The 22,757-nt window shown below is 39.5% G+C and overlaps 1 protein-coding gene across 1 annotated transcript in view; it reads left to right on the forward strand.

The window, feature by feature from the left end:
• The first annotated feature begins 1,542 nt into the window (after positions 1 to 1,542).
• Positions 1,543 to 22,757, forward strand: part of Taf3 (TATA-box binding protein associated factor 3) — a 149,178-nt gene continuing 127,963 nt past the window's right edge. The window contains exons 1-2 of the mRNA XM_069990321.1: positions 1,543 to 1,923; positions 8,203 to 8,445. Of these exons, the coding sequence (XP_069846422.1) occupies positions 1,758 to 1,923; positions 8,203 to 8,445 (409 nt within the window). The 5' untranslated portion in view covers positions 1,543 to 1,757. The remainder of the gene's footprint in view (positions 1,924 to 8,202; positions 8,446 to 22,757) is intronic.

A 22,757-nucleotide genomic window follows, 5' to 3' on the forward strand; every position in this document is an offset into this window, starting at 1 on the left:
TAAACAGAAAACCAGAAGAGGCCCTGTGGCTCAAAGTGGTAGAGTGCTAGCATTAAGCAGAAAAAGCTCAGGGACAGCACCCAGGCCCTGGAGTTCAAGCCCCACTACCAACAAAATAAATAAAAGTTTGTAAATTCCATGCCACCCCTAGCCTGGTGTAAGCTTGGGCACCCTCCCTCCCCCCAGTTACAGGGGAGGCTGAGGGCAGGGAATCACTTGAGCCCACGAATCAGAAGCCAGCTGGACAATATAGCATGACTGACTCAAAAAACCAAAACAAAATTTTTTTCCCAATATTTAAAAATGTTCTTTATCAGACCATCCCAATTTCAGGCATCTTCAAAAAAGACCTGGCAATACTCTGCTAGAGCTAGAAGGGTCTGCTGCAGGCAACCAGGCCTTCCGGAAACTTTAGGTGAACAGGATACAGTCCATGTCATGTATTTTGATTAGTATTTAGCTCTAGGAAATCAAGTTCCTCACATCCTGGTTAGGTCACAGTGGCTGGCAATGTTTGTGGAACAATGACGTTTTGCCTTTTACCGGAAAAGGACTGTGAGATGAGGGCAGTTTATAGCATGCACTTTGACCTTTCATATATATATATATATATATATATATATATATATATATATATATATATATATATAATGCAGGACTCTAAACATTCACACACAGTGACACCAAAGGGAGGATACTTTGGGGGGGGGGGTTACACAAATGTGCAATGCCTCAGTGCTTCTGATCATATAAAATATTGATTGAAATGAATTGTTTTAAAAAAAGAAAATATTGGGGAGGGGGGCTGGAGGAAAAAACAGAGACAATGAGGGAAGAGGTGACACTGTTCAAAAGGAAATGTACTCAATATCTGACTTATGTAACTGTAACCCCTCTGTACATCACCTTTACAATAAAATCGTTTTGTTTTTCATTTTATGTTACTGTAAAGATGCTGTGCAGAGGAGAATTGTTTTTAAAAGAAGGAAATATTGATCTTGGCTGTTGCTTTGGGGGTGGGGGTCATTACCACAGAGACGCCCCCCCCCCGTTCCAGCTGTAATGCGATGACTGTTGAAAGACACGCTAAACCGAGTGGGTTTTTGTTTTGTTTTTGAGACAGGATTTCACTACGTGGCCCAGGCTGACCTCGAACTCCAAGATCCTCCAGCCTCAACCTCTCCAGTGAACAGCTTGTTTTTTAATTCATGCACTAGCTCCCTCCTTGGACCCCCGGAAACACAGACGGCGGCCCCCCTCTCATTTCGACGCCCCCCCCCCACCCTGCCGTTCCTCCCCCCCCACCCCCCGGGGGACCCCAGCAGCACCTGCTAGTCCCAGAGCTCGGCCACCAACTGCGTTCAGCCCTGCCGTTTCCGGTTGCCTTCCCAAGGCCCGAGAATCGATACCGAAACGCTCGCTCTGCTCCCACGGGGCGGAGCTTTGGCCTCGGCGCTCTCGGGTTTCGTCTGGTGCTGCCTCGCTCCGGCGGCCTTCCAGCGGGAGGCGGAGCGAGCCCAAAATGGCGGCTCTCAGGCTGGCGCGCTCGGTGCTGCCGGGGCTTTGAGGTGGTCGCCTCTGAGGGTCGGGGTTGGGAGGCGGGAGAGGGCCGGTGTCCCCGCCGCGGGGCGCGGGGCGGAGGGGGCCCCCCGTCCCCCGAGGATGAACCCGAGGCTCCGCTGAGGCCCGGCGGCGGGGGGCTGGAGCGCGGCGTCCGCGAGGGCTGCGGCGGCGGCGGCGCCCGTCCACGCAGCGGGATGTGCGAGAGTTACTCCCGGTCGCTGCTGAGGGTCTCGGTGGCGCAGATCTGCCAGGCGCTGGGCTGGGACTCGGTGCAGCTCAGCGCCTGCCACCTCCTCACCGACGTGCTGCAGCGCTACCTGCAGCAGCTGGGCCGGGGCTGCCACCGGTACTCGGAGCTCTGTGAGTACCGGGCTGGGGGAGGGAGGGCTCGGCGTGACACCTCCGCGGCGCCCCCGTCTCCCACACTCCCCAACCCCCCCGGGCCGTCCCGAGCAAACTCCAGGCATCCCCGGGGCGGCTCTGCCTCGCCCGCTAACTTCCCGCCACCGGCCCCCCGCGGGAGCCCCGGGCCGGAGCTCCGCGCCCTCCCCTCCCGTCCGCCGCGCCGAGGTGCGCCCGGGGATGGGGGGGGGGGGATCTTCATTGTCCGCCGTCTCAGGGGGACGGCCTCCCCCACACTCCTCCGGATCCCTCCTCACCCGGTCCTCACCTGGGTCCCCCCCCTTCCCGCCCCCCTCATCACCACCCCCCCTCCATCCCCGTCGCCCGCCAACTGCTACACCAGTTGTCACCGGCGCTCCGTCTGCCGTCCGTTTCTGACCGGACGGGGCCACCCCCGAGCTCCCGGCGGCCGCCCCGTGCCCACTCACTCGTTGACAGCTCCTTCCTGGACTGGCCTGCCCTCCCCTCGCTCTTCTTTCTGCATCCCCGGTCGCCAGACAGCAGCTCCGCTCAAACTTTCTCCGTCGCTGCTGGGTGTTTGGGTTTTTTTTTTTTTCCCTGTCGCTTTCGCTGCTTAAGAGTCACTTTCAAGTCACTTTCGCTTGACTCCCCTCCCCTCCCCCGGCAGTGCTCATCCGAACATGGTTAAGGGGGGGGGGGGGTCACACAGGTACTTTGCTACTTCCTCGAGGTAAAGCTGGGCCGCCGCGGCGTACGGGTGGGTGGATGGCTTTCACGTGTAACCGGCCGTGTGTGGTCCTGGGGAAGACTTGAACAGCTGCCCACCCTGTGGTTTAAGGGGCTTTCGCATCGGTGCGCGCGCCGCCTGTGTGACTGTGATGGGGAGGGCACCGTTCATTCAGATGTCACCTTCGATCGTAAGTTGATGAAGTGTTTTCATAAAATGCTTGGTTTTGTGGCCGAGTGCTGGCCGCTCTCACCCGTGACCCCAGCTACTTAGGGAGGCTAAGAGCTGAAGGTTGAAGGTTGCAGTTCAAGACCAGCCTGGGCAGGATAACCTGTGAGGTTCTATCTCCACTTACCCATCAAAAAGCTCCAGAAGTGGAGCTGTGGCTCAAGTGATTGAGCTCCAGTTTTGAGCAAAAATGTTAAGGGACAGTGCCCAGGCCCTGAGTTCAAACCTCAGCATTAGCACACACACACACACACACACTTCACACACACACACACACACACACACACACACACACACACACACACTTCGTTTTGTTGAAGCAGCTTCTAGATTAAATACTTGAAGCCAGGCACAAGTAGTCCCACCTGTAATCACACACACACACACACACACACACACACACACACACACACACACACACACACACACACACACACACACACACACACACACACACACACACACACACACACACACACACACACACACTTCGTTTTGTTGAAGCAGCTTCTAGATTAAATACTTGAAGCCAGGCACAAGTAGCTCCCACCTGTAATCCTAGCTACTCAGGAGACTGAGATGTTAGGATCACGGTTCAAAACCATCCCAGTCGAGAAAGTCTGTGCAACTATTACCTCTAATTAATCACAAAAGGCCAGAAATGGAGCTGTGGCTCTAGTAGGTAGGGACAGTGCCCAGGGACTCCGTGATCAAGCCCCAGGATCTCCACCCCCACCCCCAACCACACACACACAAAGTTTGAAATACAGTACTTACAATTCCATTTTACTGCCAGAGTAATCTGTCCATAACACAGATGGAATCATATGCACAGCACAAATCTGAACCTGTCATTCTTCTGAAAAATACTTCAGTTGCACTCGATTTGTTATAGCTAATAGTCTAAACTTTTAAATCACACATTTCCCTTTGTAAGCTAGCATTTTTCTTATCTTCTCCTACCCTGCCATACTAATCTGCCACCATGCTGAGCTACCTGCCTTTCCAAAACATCTTAAGCCAACTACTCCTATATGTATGCTGTTTCTTTGAGTGTCTTGCACCCTGGTCCACTGTACTGCTTATATTTTGATACTCACTTATCATCGGCTCTAAGGAACTCATGTTGTCTGCTCTTATAATTCGGTTCATGTTTCCCATATGTTATTTATCACCTTGTTTTGTAATTGTTCATGTATGTCTGTGTTCTGTAATCTTGTAAAAGGCCAAAACACAATAAGCATTGAGGAAATACTTGTTGGATAAATGAACTGATAATCCACTACTATAATAACTATTTATTTACTTCACTTTTTGAGTTCCTAAAATCTTTGAAGCATCTTTTGAATGCTTGATTTCCCCGGTACCATTAATTGGGATCTTTAAAATAGAGTTCATTCATTAGTATCTTGGGAGTATACTATTGGTGAAATATTCTGGCTTTTGCCTTTTTTCCTTCAGGTTCCCCCTCTGTAGTCCTTAAGTATATTGTTACCATTATGGGTAGTCCAGATTATAATTTTGTTACCTTGTTTTCTAAATAAAGACAGGTGCTGTGAACCTTTAGGTATATGAAATATCCTCTGAATACTTAGTTACATTTTATGCCTTCTACACAGAGCCAGAGTATGAACTGGCAGTTCATAGTCATCAGTGGTTCACTGTAGTACCTTAGTGTGAGCCTGCCTTCTAGCTACCCATTTTATTGATCAGTTTTCTTGGATTTAGTGTGAATGTGATTGATTATCATGTTCATCGTTCCCTATGTGATTTGGTGACTTTTGAAAAGTTTAACTGTATGTATTTGACAGACATTCTTAGGTTATATTTCTGACATGTCATTTTAAAATGGAATTTTGTAACCTGTATTCTACCCATTTATATGCTTTTTGTCTTTTTGACAGTTGCTTTGTGGGTACTGGCCTTTAACTCAGGGCCGCAAGCTTGCTTGGCTTTTTTGCTCATGACTGGTGCTATACTACTTGAGCCACATGTCCTGCCCAGCCATTTCTGGTTAATTATTGGTCCAGTTCCTTTTATTTTTCTGGATGGGCTGACTTTGAATCTTGGTCCTCTGAATCTCAGTCTTAGTAGCTAAAATTGCAGGCATGAGCCACTGGCACCCAACTCTTTTTCTTGTAATAAGAACACTTACGAACTCAGCCCTGCGCTGGGTGATATAAAATTACTAAGATGCAATCTCTGTCCACAGCGTGTGTACAAGGGAATCAGAATGTTAACACAAACTGATGGCATCCAAAGCTAATATTCTCAAGTATAAATTCACAAACAATGAATTAAAATTTTTCCTCAGTTAACAATTTCTTCAGGTGTTCAGAGGCATATATTTTGGTGTGCATAGAAATTATATTACATATATTACATATGTGTCCAATCATACCTCTTTTAGAATGACCCTTTAAAACTAGATCTGTAACTTGATTATTGCATGGTACTAACAGTTAATATGAAAGGAGTAAGATAAAGGAGAGATGTTTGTGGACTCTGGGTTCCAGGATTACTTTAAAGAAAAGTAATCTGTTGTTAGAGAATTCTAATTCTAGGGTAGAGAATAGGGTAAAATAAATATCCAAGTAGAAGTAATAAAAGTACCACTGAAGTAGCCAGCTTGACATGTATAGCTAGTTCATTGGAAGGATATTCAAGGAAAATGTGCAAAAGGATGAAATCAGGTTGTTGAAGGAATTAAAGTCTTTATTGAAGTAAAACATGTGAGTTATGGTGCCCATCTGTAATCCAAGCATTAGAGAGGCTGAAGCAGGAGGATCTCTCAGGTTTGAAGACAGCTTGGACTATATAGAGAGACCCGTGGAGGGAAGAGGAGACAAGAAAACAAACTTGAAGGCTGGGCTCCATGATAGAAGCAAGCAAGCAGGAAGCTCTTAGTTCAAACCCTAGGGTTGCAAAAGCGAAAAGAAAAGTAAAAAGAAGTAAAATGGGGGTAGAAAACATTTTGTGCCCCTAAGTAGGGGAATGCTGTGATGAAGATGGTATTTTAAGAAAGTTATACTGGCATGCCAGAGAGATTCAAGTGGGACGAACTTAAAACTACAGTAGTAATCTGCCTAGATTTGCCATCTACAACTTTAGTTAAATTTGGTCTGAAAATATCCATCTTTTTTTTTTTCCTTCTTGAAGATAGTGAGAATTGAACTCAGGACCTTACAGTTGTGAAGCAGGAAGAACAAAATAAAAACCGTGTCTTAAACAACTTTAATAACTCATTGTGATTTTCTGTTATTCTGTTTTGGGGAGTTTTGTTGTTGTTGTTGTTGGTGGTGGTGGTGGTGGTTGTGGGGCTTGAACTTGGGGCTTGGGTGTTCTCCCTGAACTCTTTAGCTCAAGTCTAGTGCTATACTACTTTGAGTCATAATGCCATATCTGGTTTTCTGATAGTTAATTGGAGATTAAAAAAAAAAAACTTTCCTGCCTGGGCTTTGAACCAGGATCTTTAGATCTCAGCCTCCTGAATAGCTAGGATTATAGGAGTGAGCCACCAGCACCTGGCTGTTATTGTTAATCTCTTACTGTGCCAATTTATACATTAATCCTTATCGTAGATATGTTAAGTACATGACAAGCAGAGTATGCATAGGTCTCAGGTATCCACTGGGGATCTTAGAACACTGTCTCCAGTAGGTGAGTGGTGACCACTCTGTATTGATGTGGCCATAGTAGGAGTAACAGAGATAGAAGAAAGTCTGATATCTGTGGCAAGAAAAAAGCAGGGGGGCTGTAAAACATAGAGAAGTATTCAAGATTCTACTTTTTTTTAGACTAAGAGAATAATATTAGAAGAGTTCAGGTTCCATGGTAGCCTATCTGCCTAGCAAGTGCAAATCCCTGAACTCAAATCCCATTGCTACACAAAATCAGTAAGAGTTGAAATATGACTTCATGTTCAGTAAGATGGAGAATATCTTTTTTTCACATTGTCGAATTCACTTGTAGAAAAATTATTATAAAAATTTAGAAGTGATCATCCTGCTTCAGCCATCCCAGCCTCCTGTACTATATCTTTCACAATTAATTTGACCATATATCCTTTGAGTTTTTTTATTTTTTTTGAGACAGGGTCTTACTACAGAATCCAGACTGACCTAAAAATTTTGATCCTCCTGCCTCAGCTTCCCAAATGCTAGGGTGCCAGTTGTGTACCACCATGCCCAGCATCCATCCAGACTCTGTCCCTGTGAGCTTGTGCACATCTACCTCTTACCACATTTGGATTTTCTTTTACATTTTATAGTGTGATTTAATTTCAGACATTTTGTGTTATACTTTTTGTCGTTTTGATACAAATAACTGAGAGAGACAGTTCAAAGGAGGAAAGACTTGTGGTTTCATTCCATGGGCAGCTTGTACCATGCTGTAGCCCTGAAGTGTAGCAGACTATCATGACATTGAGAACCTATAGCCAAGTGAAGTTAGTTGTTCACCTAATTATGGTCATGAGGCACAGTGAGAGACAGTAAGGGGCTAAGGACAAAATAAGCTTTAGAGGCAAGCTCCTCTCAAGATTGGACATACCAGCCCGAGACCCAGTTTTCAAAACATGAGCTTCTTGAGGGTACACCACATATCTTAAGTATAACTCCAATTTTGAAGGGACCAAAGGGAATTTCAGTTAATAAAAACATCCTGATAGGTTCACGCTTGACATCCCAGCTACTCAGAAGGGTGGAATCAGAGGATCATGGTTCAAAGTAAGCTCATGCAGAAAAGGGCACATGACTCCATTTCCAATTAACTAGCCAGAAGCTGGAATGGAGGTGTGTGGCTTAAGGGGTACTATAGTGCCAGCCATGAGTAAGCAAACTGATCAAGGGCTGAGTTCAATCCCCAAAACACTCATGTATACGTATATGTATGTGTGTGTGTATTCGTGTAAATGTGTGTACATATATACACAGATAAGTAATATGATACTCCAAAATTTATTGTTTTTTTACAGTAACTAGGTTTTAAGTAAGTTATTTAATTCTGAACTATTTACTTAATATCTTTTTTTGTTTTGTTTTTGTTTTTGGTTGGTTGTGGTGCCTGAACTCTGGGCCTAGGCACTGTCCCTCAGCTCTTCAGCTCAAGGCTAGCATTCTACACTTGAGCCACAGAGCCACTTCCGGCCTTTTCTATTTATGTGGTGCTGAGAAACTGAACCCAGGGCCTCATGCATGCAAGGCAAGCACTCTACCACTGAGCCACCTTCCCAGACCCTACTTAATATCTTTTTCCTAACATGTTTTGATTGTTCATAGGATTTTCCTAAAATGGTTTGATTTGATTTTAACTTGTTTCAGATGGCCGAACAGACCCAATTTTGGATGATGTTGGTGAAGCTTTCCAACTTATGGGGGTCAGTCTGCATGAACTAGAAGACTATATTCACAATATTGAACCGGTCACCTTCCCACATCAAATTCCTTCATTTCCTGTTAGCAAGAACAATGTACTTCAGTTTCCTCAGCCTGGAAGTAAAGATGCAGAAGAAAGAAAGGAGTACATTCCTGATTACCTACCACCCATTGTGTCTTCTCAAGAAGGTTTGTGGTTTGCTCCTCATATATTAATGTCTTTGAATGAATTTTTAATCTCAATTGTCTGTGCGTGCTTACATTTAAATTGTGGAAATGCAATAAGAACATTTTAATGTTGTTTACAAATTATTCTAACCTTTAGTCTGACAAACTTGGAACTAGTATTACCAGGCAGGGTCATGGTATCAATATTCTGTCTGATGGGCGTTTATGCCCTTTGCATCTTTTAAATTAGGGAGAACTGAATGTGACCACAGAGAGGCCTTTCCATAGAATGGAATATTTAGTGATTTGAACACCTTTGAAACAAAAGGGAAAAATGGAGTTTTCCTTCTCCCTTATTATATTACTAATGTGAGTTGAATGCCATTGCTGTTTACTGGCATGAGTTGAGAGTACTCACTGGTATTATTATGCAGACTTGTCTCTGTTATTTTGTGTGTGTGTGTGTGTGTGTGTGTGTGTGTGTGTGTGTGTGTGTGTGTGTGTGTGTGTGTGGATGTGGATGTGTATTTATTTGTATATGTGGGTACTGGGGCTTGAATGTGGGGCCTCATGTTCTCACTTGACTTTTTCACTCGGGGCTGGTGCTCAACCACTTGAGCCACTCCTCCACTTTCAGCTTTAGATTGGTAAGTTGAAGTAAGAGCCCCATGGACTTTCTGTCTGGGATGGCTTTGAACCTCAACTTACTGACTTGCTAGGATTACAGACATGAGTTACCATTCAGTTTCTGTTATAAGTGTCTACTTTTTTAGTTCCACTTTGATAAGTAGGATCATACAACATTTGACTTGATAGTTGATTTCACTTAGCATGTTGTCTTCCAGGCTTATCCATGTTGGAACATTGTCAGAATTGCCTTTTAAAGACTGCATAATCCAATATAAAATGTACATTTCACATGTTTATTTGTTAATGTTTCTCCATTTCGGCTTTTGTCTATAATGCTATTATGAACATTGGTGTGTGTATATATATGTCTGTTTGAGTCCCTGTTTTTGATCCTTTTGGACATAAGTCCAGCAGTGGAATTGCTGGATAATTGCTAGATAGTATCTACTTTTGTTTATTTGTTTAGGTGTTAGAGATTGAATCCAGGGTTTTGTACATGCTGAGCACATGCTCTAGCACTGATTGTCTCTTCTAGCCTTTAATGTTGAGGAACCCCTTACGCTGTTTTCCATAACAGCTGTCATCATTTTACCTTCTCAACAGCAATGCCCAAGTGTTATATTTCTTACAGTTCATCTTTTAAGTATCATGTTCCACTTTATAAGCATTTGAAGTGTTAACCTGTTAAACTTGGAATACATGGTTTTATAAGCTGTGTTTTCATGTTACCTCATAGGAAACACTGAGTAAATGTTGAACCTAAGCTGTAGATCATTGTTGTGAACTGGTGAATCATCACTGAGCTCAGGGCTTTGGATGTAGAAGACACTACTGAATAGTAGTAGTGCTATAATTCAATGTGCTGAAGATGAAGCACTGTATCTGTGCTTGTCATTAGCCATGGCTGATAACAAAAGACTCACTATAATCTTCTGGAAAGTTACCAATCTTCTCTTATTTGAGACTGTTGGAATAGACGCTGTTTAGTAACTTAGCACTTCTCCACTTCAGGTTTTGGAGATTAATACTGACTGTCAAGAATCATGTTCAATAGGACCTATGATGGTGTTTGCAACAAAATATACATTCAGCAAATGATTTTGAACTTATAAAACACTAGTTGTAGGGTCTTGGCTATAGAAGTTTCTTGTTTCTCCTTCTACCCAATTATCCTTATCAACAGAAGATCTTGGAAATCTACAGATTCACCTCAGTCACTCAGTCATGCTGAACTTCCCTTAATAATGGCTTAGTTTTCTGTCCTCATGCCCACCTTTGAATTCATTCATAGGTAAGGCCTTTATTACCTGTCAGGAAATCTTTTTGTTTATATCTTCCTATGTAAAATTGTCCTCTTTAAATCACTTCCCTAATGTCAGTGTTTTTTATCTTAAAACTCCAGTTCAATTTTAAATAGACTGTACTTACCTTAAAAATATAACAATATCTAAGGAGGATTTCTTTATACATAGAGGCCTGGTTTGGACTGAAAAGAACTTTGTTTTCTTTTATTAGGGAGGCTGGGAATGGCAAGTGTTTAGAGAATTTCTTTCCTTATCTTTAAATATGATTTGTTAAGCATCTTAGTTATCTTTACAGAAATAGGACTATATTCTCAACCTGTAGTACATCTTCTTCAATTCTGAGGATTATTCCTTGTATGGCTCTGAAAATTTTAGCTCAAAATATACATACTTTTGTGTACACAAAATTTCTAACTGTGCTAAAGAAAAAAATGAATAGAAATCAAATCTAGAAGAAAATTTGAGGCATTACAGAGCAAGAAACTAAAGAAAAGTTATTACTATATAAATGCTTCAGTGCGCTTATATATTAAGTGCATCAGTTAATTTACAATGATATGAGATCACTAGTTTTACATCTGTGAATTAAACAGTGGTCAAATTTAACAGCTATAATTTATGTGCGTTATTAAATGGTGTGGCTGTGAGCTAGAACTGTCTTCTCCATGTTAAAAAATTGAGCCTAACCAGTGCCTCCTATCTGCAATCCTAGTTACTCAGGAGACTGAGATCTGAGGATTGCGGTTCAAAGCCAGTCAAAGAAGGAAAGTCCATGAGACTCTTAACTTCCAAGTAGCCACCAAAAGGCTGGAAATTAAGCTTGTAGCTCAAGTGGTAGAGTGCAGGCTTTGAGCAAAAAAGCTCAGGGAGCTTGCCCAGGCCCTGAGTACAAGCTCCAGGTCTGGCACCAGTAAAACAAACAAATAAATTTTAGTCCATATTCTTTGTGATTTTTGGAGCTTTATAAATATTTTATGGTTTCTATGTAGTATTAAATCTCCTATTTAATAATTGAGTTTTTAAATAACTTAGTTTTGGCTTTGAACCTTGATTTTCAGATCTTAGCCTCCTGAGTAGCTAGGATTACAGGTGTGAATCTGTCACCAGTGCCAAGCTAAATGTTGTTTCTTATTTCAGCTAATCTGTATTATATGAGGAACAGAAACACAACACATAGATATGGTTCATAAGGGTATAATAGATGATGGTATGTTAAGGTACTTATCAAACCCTTTCTTATGCTTGAAAAGTTATAGAATGTAATTCTGTAGTTTCCACTTTTCTAATATAGCTACACCATCAAGTTAATGAATATTTCCCACCTGAATATTTTTTAATGGGTGGAGCATGTTGGAAAGTTGCTAATATCCTAATCAGTGGTGCAATCTGGCATGTACAGAGGTCGAGAACTTTGACAGACATTGTTCACCAAGTTCTTTATTAAACTTGCTCAGAGTCAGAGTTCTGAGTGCTATGGTACATATGTTACAGTAAATGCCTGAAGTGGTTTCATGCGTAGTAAAAAAAAAAAAACACACACACACAACAAAAAACAATAGAATGGATTTAATAGAATCATTCAGATGTGATGAACTTTATGAAGTTTATTGTTTTCCCAGGTATTGTTTTTTTTTTTGAACTTAAAATTCATCTCCTAAAAAATACTGTCTACTCTATTGATGTTAAGGATAATTAAGGATGCAGTTTGTAAGACATTTGTGTAAAACAGAACAGTGCTTATTAACACATAAAACTTCATCCTCATTCTGAAGGAATATTCCTATTAATTGAAACACAATATATATTGCTCAAATCACTACAATGATAGTAAGTGTAAAACAGTACAACCAGCACTTGCTTAGGAATGGAAGGAGCACAACCTAACAGTAGCAATTGGAGAAGCTGTTTGATTATCAGCAATGGGAAGATGATCAGAGAGAAGATGACATAGAAGTTCTTGCTTGCTATATTTCACTACAGGTGTAGAAATGAGGCTTCTCTGAGGAAGTGGCGCTGTGGCTCAAGTGGTAGAGTACTAGTCTTGTGCTGAACAGCTGAGGGACAGTGCCCAGACCCAAAGTTCAAGCCCTGTGACCAGCAAAAACAAAAAAGACAGAAAGAAAGAAAAAAGAAAAGAATTGAGGCTTCTTTGAAAATATTTTCTACATGTACATTTGCTTGGGCTATTACAGTTTTGATCGTCTAGTACCCAAAGAGAAGAACATTACCTACCCAGCTTGCCATATGTGTTTTCAGGTTTACAGAAACACCATATTTTTTGCTTCCAATATTATTAGGCAGAGGGCTGTTTGAAATAGTATACTATGGCAAAGGCATTGCTTGGTTCTCAGAGTGAGGTCAGTAGATGCTGACCATTGAGTCTTGACTCAGAATATTTGCATGAGAAAGAAATGCGATGGGAACCTGTACTTTGATATATTTATCTCAGGAAACTTACCAGCACAGTTTAAAGTTGTTAAAAGCAGTATGATGTTGCTACCTTTGAGATTTCTGTTTTTAACAAATTTAAATAAACAGTTTTTAGAATACCTTCAGATTTGCAGAAATATACAAGAAGATAATCTAGAGTTTCCTTATTTTTTACCCATTCCCCTATTGTTAGTATCTTATATTTATTATAATTATACAAAATTGATACCTTTTTACTAACCAAAGTCTATATTTTACTCAGTTATCTTTAGCTTTTAAAGGTCCATCCATGTATCTAACATAAGCATGATACATTTGTTATAATTAATCAAACTGGCATTATTAACTCAATTCTCTTACTAAGTTATCTTTAGCTTTTTTGTTTGTGTCCATCCTTCCCCATAGTTGTCATGTCTCCTGAGACTTCTTTTAGCTGTGACACTTGTTTACACTTACTTCTCCTGTGTTTGATGATCTTGACAGTTTTGAATTGTTAGTCAAGTATGTCATTGGATGGTTATCTATTAGAGAGCCCTTTTTCTGATGTTTTTCTCTTGTTTAAAGTAGGATGGTAAGTGTTTGCAGGGGGAATGACTGCATAGATAGAATGCCATTGTACCACAGACAAATCCTCTCTCCTTGATTTATTTCTGTTGAAGTTCATCGATCACTTAGCTAAGATATTGCTTTTTAGGTTTCTCCACCATGAAGCTGGTGTTTTCCCCTTCCACACTGTGCTCTTTGGGAACAAAGTCACTAATTACAGCCTACACTGTAGGAATAGAATAAACTACTTTTTGAAGGATACACTTGAAGTTCTTTTGCAAGGAATTTGATTCATTTGTGCCTGAAATTTCTGTCTCTATTATAAAGCCCTCAACAAAAAAATTATAGGTTTTCCAAAAAAAAAAAAGCAACTCAAACTTGTTGAAAAAAAATACTCCCCAAGTTTATCAGGAGTACAAAGAAAGATTCTGCTCATTTTCACCATGCTCTCATTTTCCTCATAATATTCTTTCCCCTCCACATAATTTTGTGTGTGTGTGTGTGTGTGTGTGTGTGTGTGTGTGTGTGTGTGTGTGTGTGTGTGTGTGTGTGTGTGTGTGTGTGTGTGTGTGTGTGTGTGTGTGTGTGTGTGTGTGTGTGTGTGTGTGTGTGTGTGCGTGTGCGCGCGCTCTTCAGCTCAAGGCTAGTGCTCTACCACAGCACCACTTCTGGTTTTTTTTTTGTTTGTTTGTTTGTGTGGTGCTGAGAAATCAAACCCAGGGCTTCATGCATGCTAGACAAAGCACTCTACTACTGAGCCACCTTCCCCGCCTCCCCATAATATTCTTAATGGATGTGAATCCTTCTGGATCTTTCCAGGTGAAACTCTTCAACTCCTAAGACTACAAGTCTGTTCCTTCTTCTTTGATAAGATTTTTTTGATAGGATTCATTCTTATTTGATATGATTACTAATTTAATCCAATGTCTCCAGTCCCTTTACTTGTGGAGTTCTATGATTTTGTTTGTTTTTATGCTAATAATGGTGCTGGAACTCTGGATTTGTGTTCATTGTGAGCTCTTTTGCTCAAGGCTAGTGCTCTACTGTTAAAGTTACAACTCCACTTCAGGCTTTTTTGTAGTTATTGGAGATAAGAGTCTTACATACTTTTTCTGCCCAGGCTTTCAAACTGAGATCCTCAAATCTCAGCCTCTGTAGCTAGGATTACAAGCTTGAGCCACTCTGCTTAATCTGCTTTCTTTTTTAAACTACCTTTAAATTTTAAGGACAGAGAAATTTACCAGCTGTCTCAGAAGCCCCTGCATGTCCTCAGTCCTGATCATGGTCCCTTCTTCCTGCTACCAAAAATAACCAGTCTTGACTTTATAGGATTATTTCATTGCTTTAAAGATTTTCTAGTCAAATATATATCCCTAAACTCATTAATTTAATGTTCTTCATATTCTCTGTCTCTCAAGTCCCTAAGTCTCAAAATTTTCAGGTTTCCCCCTACATTTGGGGAGTTGGGGGTTTGATCTCAGGGCCTATTGCTAGTCATGTATTCTACTACTTGATCCAGGCCTCCATTCAAACTATGGCAGAACATAGTAGTAATTATCTTTTCTTATGGAATATGTGTCTCCCTTTGTACTGATGTGTCATTCTCTTCAAGAAATGGTATATGTAGCTATAGATGTTCCTTTGACTTATGATAGAGTTATGTCCCACTGAGCACATTGTAAATTGAACATACTGTAGGATGAAAATGTATTTAATATGCTACCTAACCTACTGAATATCCTAGCTTAACATCACTGTATTGGTTGTTAATCTTTACCATAACATGGCTGAAAAGGAGCTGTGGTTTGCTAGGTCAGTGTTTCGAGAATATTGTACCACTTATCAAAACAAAAAATGATAATTAAACCTTTGAAGTACAGCTTGTACCAAATTTGAATCTCTTTTTCACTGTCATGAAGTCAAAAATATTCTAAATTGACAATAATTAAATTGGAATTATCTGTATATTCTTTTAACCTATTATAAGGTTTTAGTTTCACAGTGCTCCCTCTTCTGTTCTTTTTGTGTAATGTCCAAAAATATGGTAACTTTGTGAGATTTTCTGTCCATGTTTTTTTGCCACTTCACTTTGTATCTTCTCTTTCCTTCACGTTAACTTTCTTACAGTTTACAGTGGACTTGAAGAAAAAAGGATTTGCCTAATGTGTAGATAGTGTTTGAAATGATAAGTGAAGATATTTAAGGAGAAACAGAGTAGGTCTCCAAACTCTTCAAGTACCAGAGGTTTTCTAATCTAGTATATAAGAAAGAATGAGGAAATCAATTAATTTTTTTTAAGTATAGGGAATAAGATGAGTTGTTTAGTAAATACTGTTGTCCTGAGAAAGATAGACTCCAGGGAGGAGATGCCACTGGGAGAGAAGCTAGATAGAACTCCACACACTCATCCAGGACAGTGTAATAGGAAGGATCTGGTTATAGACAAGATGTAAGAACATAACACCAAGAGGCAGCAAGATTGTGAGCTCTGCAGGCTGTGTGGATAATCAAGCATATGAATAGCCGTATCTTATACAGACCAGCTAGATCTGGAGTTAAAATTTACAGCGGGCCCTCATATCTATCAGGGAATACTTTAATACAAGTTTTCATTAGACTTTTAGAAATAGAAAACAGGTAGAGTGCAAGATTACATAGTGTGTTACGAACCTCAGACTGGAGTGAACTTGGACATGATTGCGGGATACTGGCAGCAGATCCGCTGTATTTACAAGTGGGCCATGGTCTAAGTTCCTGAAACAGTGCCTCTTACCAGGTCCCTGGCTGGAAACAGTCTCATTTTCTCTTGTTTTTTAGTATATTCAAAGGTATCCTGTTTTATTTGTGAGTTCATATTCATATTTGAAGTCCTAGAACAAAAATGGCAGCAAATATAAAATTGGTTCTATTAGAGAGGATTAAACAGTCTTTAGGTTTTTTAAAATTAAGACTTAAAGTAATACATCAAAATGCATTTGTATAGTGATGCTTAACATCCAATATAATCAAATGTTATTTGACTACCAAAGACTTGGGACTTGGCATTTCATTGAATTATGCCAATTTAAAGCTTTTTTCATTTTCTCCCAAATATAGTATACCTACTAAGTGGGAATAATTATTTGTTAAGTTGGAAAACATTTTATCTGAAAAATAGGAATAATTAACTCCATAGGATTATTATAATTGAGTGAGATGTAAATGAAAATGTTTATTCCCTTAGATCTTGAATATGTCAGGTTCACATTTAAAGGTTCCCCTTCACCCCATAACCTCAGTACCAAGGACAGTGATTTTCTTCTCACTTGTCTTGAAAAAACATACTGCAATAAATATATAAATCTGTGATAACATCTCAAATTTCCTGGGAATTTTAGCTATGGAACATAGTAGGAATTACTTTACATCTGCCCAGGGGATTTTTCTGCCATCTGCTTGAGTGAGAGTTTGCTCTTCCTTTCTTAAGGAAATGACTAAAGCTTACTTAGCTCAGTATTGGAAAGCAAATTAGCCATGAGAAAAATCAAATAAAGATGTGAATATGTGACTTGTATTTGCCAGATCTTTATATTTTTGCCTTGAATTTTGTGTGTGTGTGTATGCTTGGAGGCTGGACTCTGGGGCTTTGGGCACTGTCCCTTAGCTATTCCACTCAAGACTGGCTAGCACTCTCCCACTTGAGCCACAGTTCTACTTCCAGCTTTTTGCTCATTAATTAAGAGTTAAAAGTCTCACAGACTTCCTGTCTGGCTGGCTTTGAACTATGATCCTCACATCACAGCTTCCTGAGTAGCTAGGTTTATAGACATAGCTAACAGGACCCAGCTTGCATTGATTTTTGATTTAAAAAAATTTTTTTTGCGATCTGCTTTTAGTAACTTTTAGTAACTTTTACACACATACACACAAACACACACACACACTATTTTTTAGCCTTTGGAAATATTTAATTTTTTTTAAATTTTAAGTAATACCTAAATATAGTCATTTTGCTTCTAATTTTATCACAGAAGTGAAAAAAGAAATGCCAGTCTCTTTTACCACTGCCATCTCTATTGTTCCTTGTCTGTCTTTTTATTTTCTCTATATTTTGTGACAAGTGCTGATTAACTGTGATATTTTATGCTTATTAGTATCTTTCTTTTTCCTGTGAAAGTGACTGCAGTTCAGTAGGTGGCACTCTTTCCTTTCTTGTTATTGTTAATGAATCTCCAATTAAATGCCAAAGTGTTGAGAAAGAGCATATAACTTAAAACATTCCTGGCTTGATTTAGAAAGAATAATGACAGTTTTGCGTATAATGTTGCTTCTATAGAACTTAGAATGATTACATATGACTATACTTAATGTTTATTTGCCTTAAGGAAACTTCTGTCTCTGGAACAGAATTCTTTGTAGCAGAGGCTTTACATTATTCTCTCTGAATCTTTGGATTATCTTCCCAGAATTGGAAATTATTATCAATTGTTGCTTGTTTTTCCTTTCAGATTTTGGTTTCTAAACATTCTCCTTAAAGTTCCATTAAAAGATACTTTAGAAAGTACCTCCAGCAGCTTATCCTCATTCTTTTTTAAAAGAGTTCTATTATCTGTTATAGTGTTTTATTGTCTCTGTGTATTTTTTTATTTTCCTGCTTTTTAAAGAATGTACATAATTTATTTAGCTATTCTCTTATTGTTAGACACTTTATTATTTTAAAATAACACAGCATCACATCAAAAATATCCTTGTGCATATTTTTTTACATTATTTCCTTATGATCAATTCCCAGGAGTTCTTAGGTCAAAGGTATGGACACATTTATGGTTTTTGACACATATTGCGTATTGCTTTCCAAAAGAATCGGATCAGCTTACAAGGCCGTAATGAATGTGTGATTATACCAGTATCTTAGCACTCTCACTGGAATTGAATTTCAAAGTATAATTTTCTCACTAGCTTAGATTAAACATTTTTGAAGGGGAGGGTCATTTCGCTTTAAGACTTTTCCCTGAAATGTGGGAACTACAAAAAACAAAGATCTCCCAATGGATGCCCACTGATATTATTTTGATAGTCATCCAACTCTGTGTGTGTTTATATGTGTGTGAAGTACCTATTTTAACATAGGATGTGAATTTTTATGTAAGTACTGCATTTGTCATTTTCTTTTTCACTTACAGAATGCTAGCCATTAACTAATTTTTCTTTCCTGGCCAGTGCTAGGTCTAGAAATAAATAGGAAATGTTTAAAATGAACTGAAATAGTTTGGTTTGTGTGGTTCTGTTACTCACGATAGGAATGTAGGAGCAAGATTATGTTTGGAATAGGTGGTATTACAGACATTCAAGTTTGTTAGATAATTTTATCTGAAGTGCTGAGTATCTGTGAGTATGTGTCCGTGGTAACTGCTGAGATTTAAAATGAAAGTTGAGACATCTCATCTGTGATAAAGATGAAGAACATTATTCCATATTACTATATAGGCATATATTTGGGAATGTATAGAATATATAGAAATATTTGGTTTTGGTTTTGTTATTTTAGGGTACTGGGGACTCAATATCTCCTAGGCAATGCTGGGCAAATGCTGTTCTACTTTTGTGTATATTGTTTTTTGATATAGTTAGCCTACCTTTTTGTCCATTCTAGCAGAAATTCAAGGTCCTTCTGACTCTACCTCTTAAATAGCTGGGATTATAAGTAATCTCCACCACATCTGGCCCTATGCAGTTTTTATAACCATTATTTCAAATGGCGGAATCCTAGGTCATGCCTAAGTGTTAAATATTTAGACAGCCTCTAATTTTTAACACACTCTGATACTACTGTGATAAGTATTTTTATGCAAGTAGCTTTTCAAAATCATGTTTTACAGTTGATTGAAAATTTTAATACTGAGTTTAAGCGTATGCTTTAAGGGATAAAAGTATTGCCCAGTCTGGCCTCAAACTTCCTACAACCTTCCTGATTCCACCTCCTAAGTTGATGAGATTACTGTCTTGTGCTATTAAACTGGGATAAAGGTAAAAAGTTGGGTTTTTTGGTTTGGTTTAGTGTTTTGTTTTGTTTTGATTTTGATTTTGTCAGTCACGGAGCTTGAACTCATGGCCTGGGTGTTGTCCCTGAGCTTTTTTGCTCAAGGCTAGTGCACTAGTGCTTAAGTCACAACTCCACTTCTGGTTTTCTGGTAGTTATTTGGAGATAAGAGTCTCGTAGTCTTTCCTGTCTGGGCTGACGTTGAACTATTGAGCTATGATCCTCAGATCCTAACATCCTGAGGGGCTAGGATTACAGGCATAAGCCCACCAATATCAGCTAAGATATGAAGTTTTTAAAAATAGCTTTTGTTTAAAATATATTTAAAATATTAGCCTATATTAGGATTGGTAATATAGAATAGTCATTTCATTCTTCCCCCTAAAATAATATTTCTAATTTAATAGATGTTTTGTTTATACTTTTTAAGTTTTGGAGCATAATTTGGGGAAAAGTGTTTTTATTCTTGGTACACTATTTATAGAGTCCATTGTCTCTACTTCTGTTTTTATGTTTCTTTTCTGCATAGTGTTTATTGTTTGAAAGGATTTTTCCTTGGAGAGACTCTCAGAAGAACAAAGAAAAATGTATTCTTTAAAAGAATTGAGAGGGCTAGGAAGGTGGCTCAGTGGTAGAGGGCTTGCCTTGCATGCATGAGGCCCTGGGTTCGATTCCTCAGCACCACATAAGCAAAAAGAAAAAAAAGCCGGAAGTGGCACTGTGGCTCAAGTGGTAGAGTGCTAGCCTTGAGCTGAAGAGCTGAGGGACAGTGCCCGGGCTCAGATTTCAAGCCCCACGACCTGACCCAAAAAATTAAAAAAAAAAATAAAATAAAATAAATAAAAGAATTGAGAATTTGAAACATGTAATTTGAGTGGTCATATATTATATATTCCTTCATTTTGAAATGATTTTATCATGATAAAAATTATTACTCACCAATGACTCAAATATTCTGAGAAAGTAAAATAATAATAGGGAAATAGGAAAATGATTAAATTGCCTAGAAAAGAAAACCTTATAGTGAAATACTCATCCTTGATCATATTGTCGGACTCAGAATATTATATTTTAGTAGCATATTAAAAAAGGTGAGTTGCTAGACACCTGTGGCTCACACCTGTAATCCTAGCTACTCAAGAGACTGAGATCTGAGGATCACAGTTCAAAGCCAGCCTGGGCAGAAAAATCTCTAGGGGACTCTTATCTCCAGTTAACCACTCAAAAACCAAAAGTAGTGGCGCTGTAGCACAAATGGTAGAACGTTAGCCTTAAGCACAAAGTAGTTCAGGGAAAATGCCCAGGCCCCAAGTTCAAGCCCTACAACTGACAAAAAAAAAAAGGGGGGGTGCTGTTAAGCAAATATAGTCATCCAATGTACTCAATGTAAAAATTGAACTATATAACTTGAGGATAGGAATGGATGAAGAAAGAAGGGTGAGAACGATGGAAGGGGTGCCATGGACCAGCATGCATTGTACTCATAACCTGACTTCTGGAATTGAAATCCCTTGTACAACTTCTTAATAATAATAAATTTTTATTTTATTTATTTATTTTTGCCAGTCCTTGGGCACTGTCTCTGAGCTTCTTTTGTTCAAGGCTAGCACTCCGCCACTTGGACTTCAACTTCACTTCTGGCTTTTCCTGTTTATGTGATCCTTCAGGAATCAAACCCAGGGCTTCATTCATGTTAGGCAAGTACTCTGCCACTAAGCCACATTCCCAGCCCATAAATAAGTATTTTTTAAAAGAGTATATTAGACTTTGAGTGGTGACATATAACTATAATATGACAGGAAGCCAAAGCAGAAGAATATTGAATTTGAGGCCTGCTTGGAATACAGAGGAAGACCCTGTCTTAAAGATGAAGAACAAAAGAGTGTATTAGAAAGATGTCTGAAAACACTGTCCTTTTAGTCTGCTTTTATCTTTCATATCAATGCAATTCAAAATTCAAAAATTTTTATCTCTACTAATAATAAAAACTGACATGTTTTATGATTATTAGTAAATTACAATAATGCAAAAAGATAGCATTTCTGACTTTGATAATGGAATTGGTCTTATAAGTGTAATTGCAATCTCTTAAGTCTATCAGAACATCCCCTATGGATTTTTCAATTTTGATAATTGATATCTTTCTAAGAAAATAGTCTCTAGGGGCTGGGAAGGTGGCTCAGTGGTAGAGTGCTTGCCTTGCATGCATGAGGCCCTGGGTTCGATTCCTCAGCACCACATAAGCAAAAAGAAAAAAAAGCTGGAAGTGGTACTGTGGCTCAAGTGGTAGAGCGCTATCCTTGAGCTGAAGAGCTGAGGGACAGCGCCCAGGCCCAGAGTTCAGGCCCCACGACCGGACCCACCCTCCCCCCCCAAAAAAAAGAAAAGAAAATAGTCTCTAATATTCAACAGAAGGGCTTAGTTGTGCAGTGACTGGGCCAAAAACCCAAGTCATCTAGTTTTAAGAGACTATAAGACAATATTATGAAAATACTTTGTTATTCTATGCTGATTGATATGACATAAAGGATTTGGTATATTTAAGTTTATGAATAAAATTGCAAATAAAGGGGCTGGGAAGGTAGCTCAGTGGTAGAGCGCTTACCTTGCATGCATGAGGCCCTGGGTTCGATTCCTCAGCACCACATAAGCAAAAAGAAAAAAGCCGGAAGTGGTGCTGTGGCTCAAGTGGTAGAGCGCTAGCCTTGAGCTGAAGAGCTGAGGGACAGCGCCCAGGCCCAGAGTTCAGGCCCCCATGACCAGATCCCCCCCAAAAAAAATTGCAAATAAAATTATTTTCATTTCATTTTCATTTCATTATTATTTACACATACTTTTGTAAATTATGCACAAAACGCATCTAAGATAAAACAAGATTCCATTAGACCCATTTGTTAAATGTTAGTGGCTATTCTTCCTGATAAGCTGAGGGTTAAAGTAAAAAGTACTTGTCCAACTGATGGCATTGTTATATTTTAACACCTTCCTTTAGTGCACAGCTCTAATTATGGCTGGCAGACACAATGGGGAATAGCTAGAAAGAAATAGTAGTGTTGGACCAATCAGCAATGGAATGGAAAACTCAGGAAGTCCCAGTGCCCTGGTAAAGGAGAAAACCTTATTTTTCATTTCCTTTCATGTGCAATGTATTCAGATTAACTTTAAAGGAGCGTGAGAGGTAGGTCAGAAGATTTTGTCTACAGTTGAGCATTACCTGCGTGTGGAGCCCATCTCAGCAGGCATCCAGTCATCAACTAACAAGCTTTTCCAGGTCCCTTGACAGCTGCCAGATATCCTGTTGCAAATTAAATACAAAACAGGGATGGACTTTAGGTTTGCATTTGAAGAATATTTTTAAAAGTTTAACCTCAAATGAAGCTGTTAGTGCATGCATTTTTATTAAA

This window comes from Dipodomys merriami, unplaced genomic scaffold (genome assembly GCF_024711535.1).
Source record: "Dipodomys merriami isolate MVZ:Mamm:240054 unplaced genomic scaffold, mDipMer1.0.p SCAF_4, whole genome shotgun sequence".
Taxonomy (NCBI): domain Eukaryota; kingdom Metazoa; phylum Chordata; class Mammalia; order Rodentia; family Heteromyidae; genus Dipodomys; species Dipodomys merriami.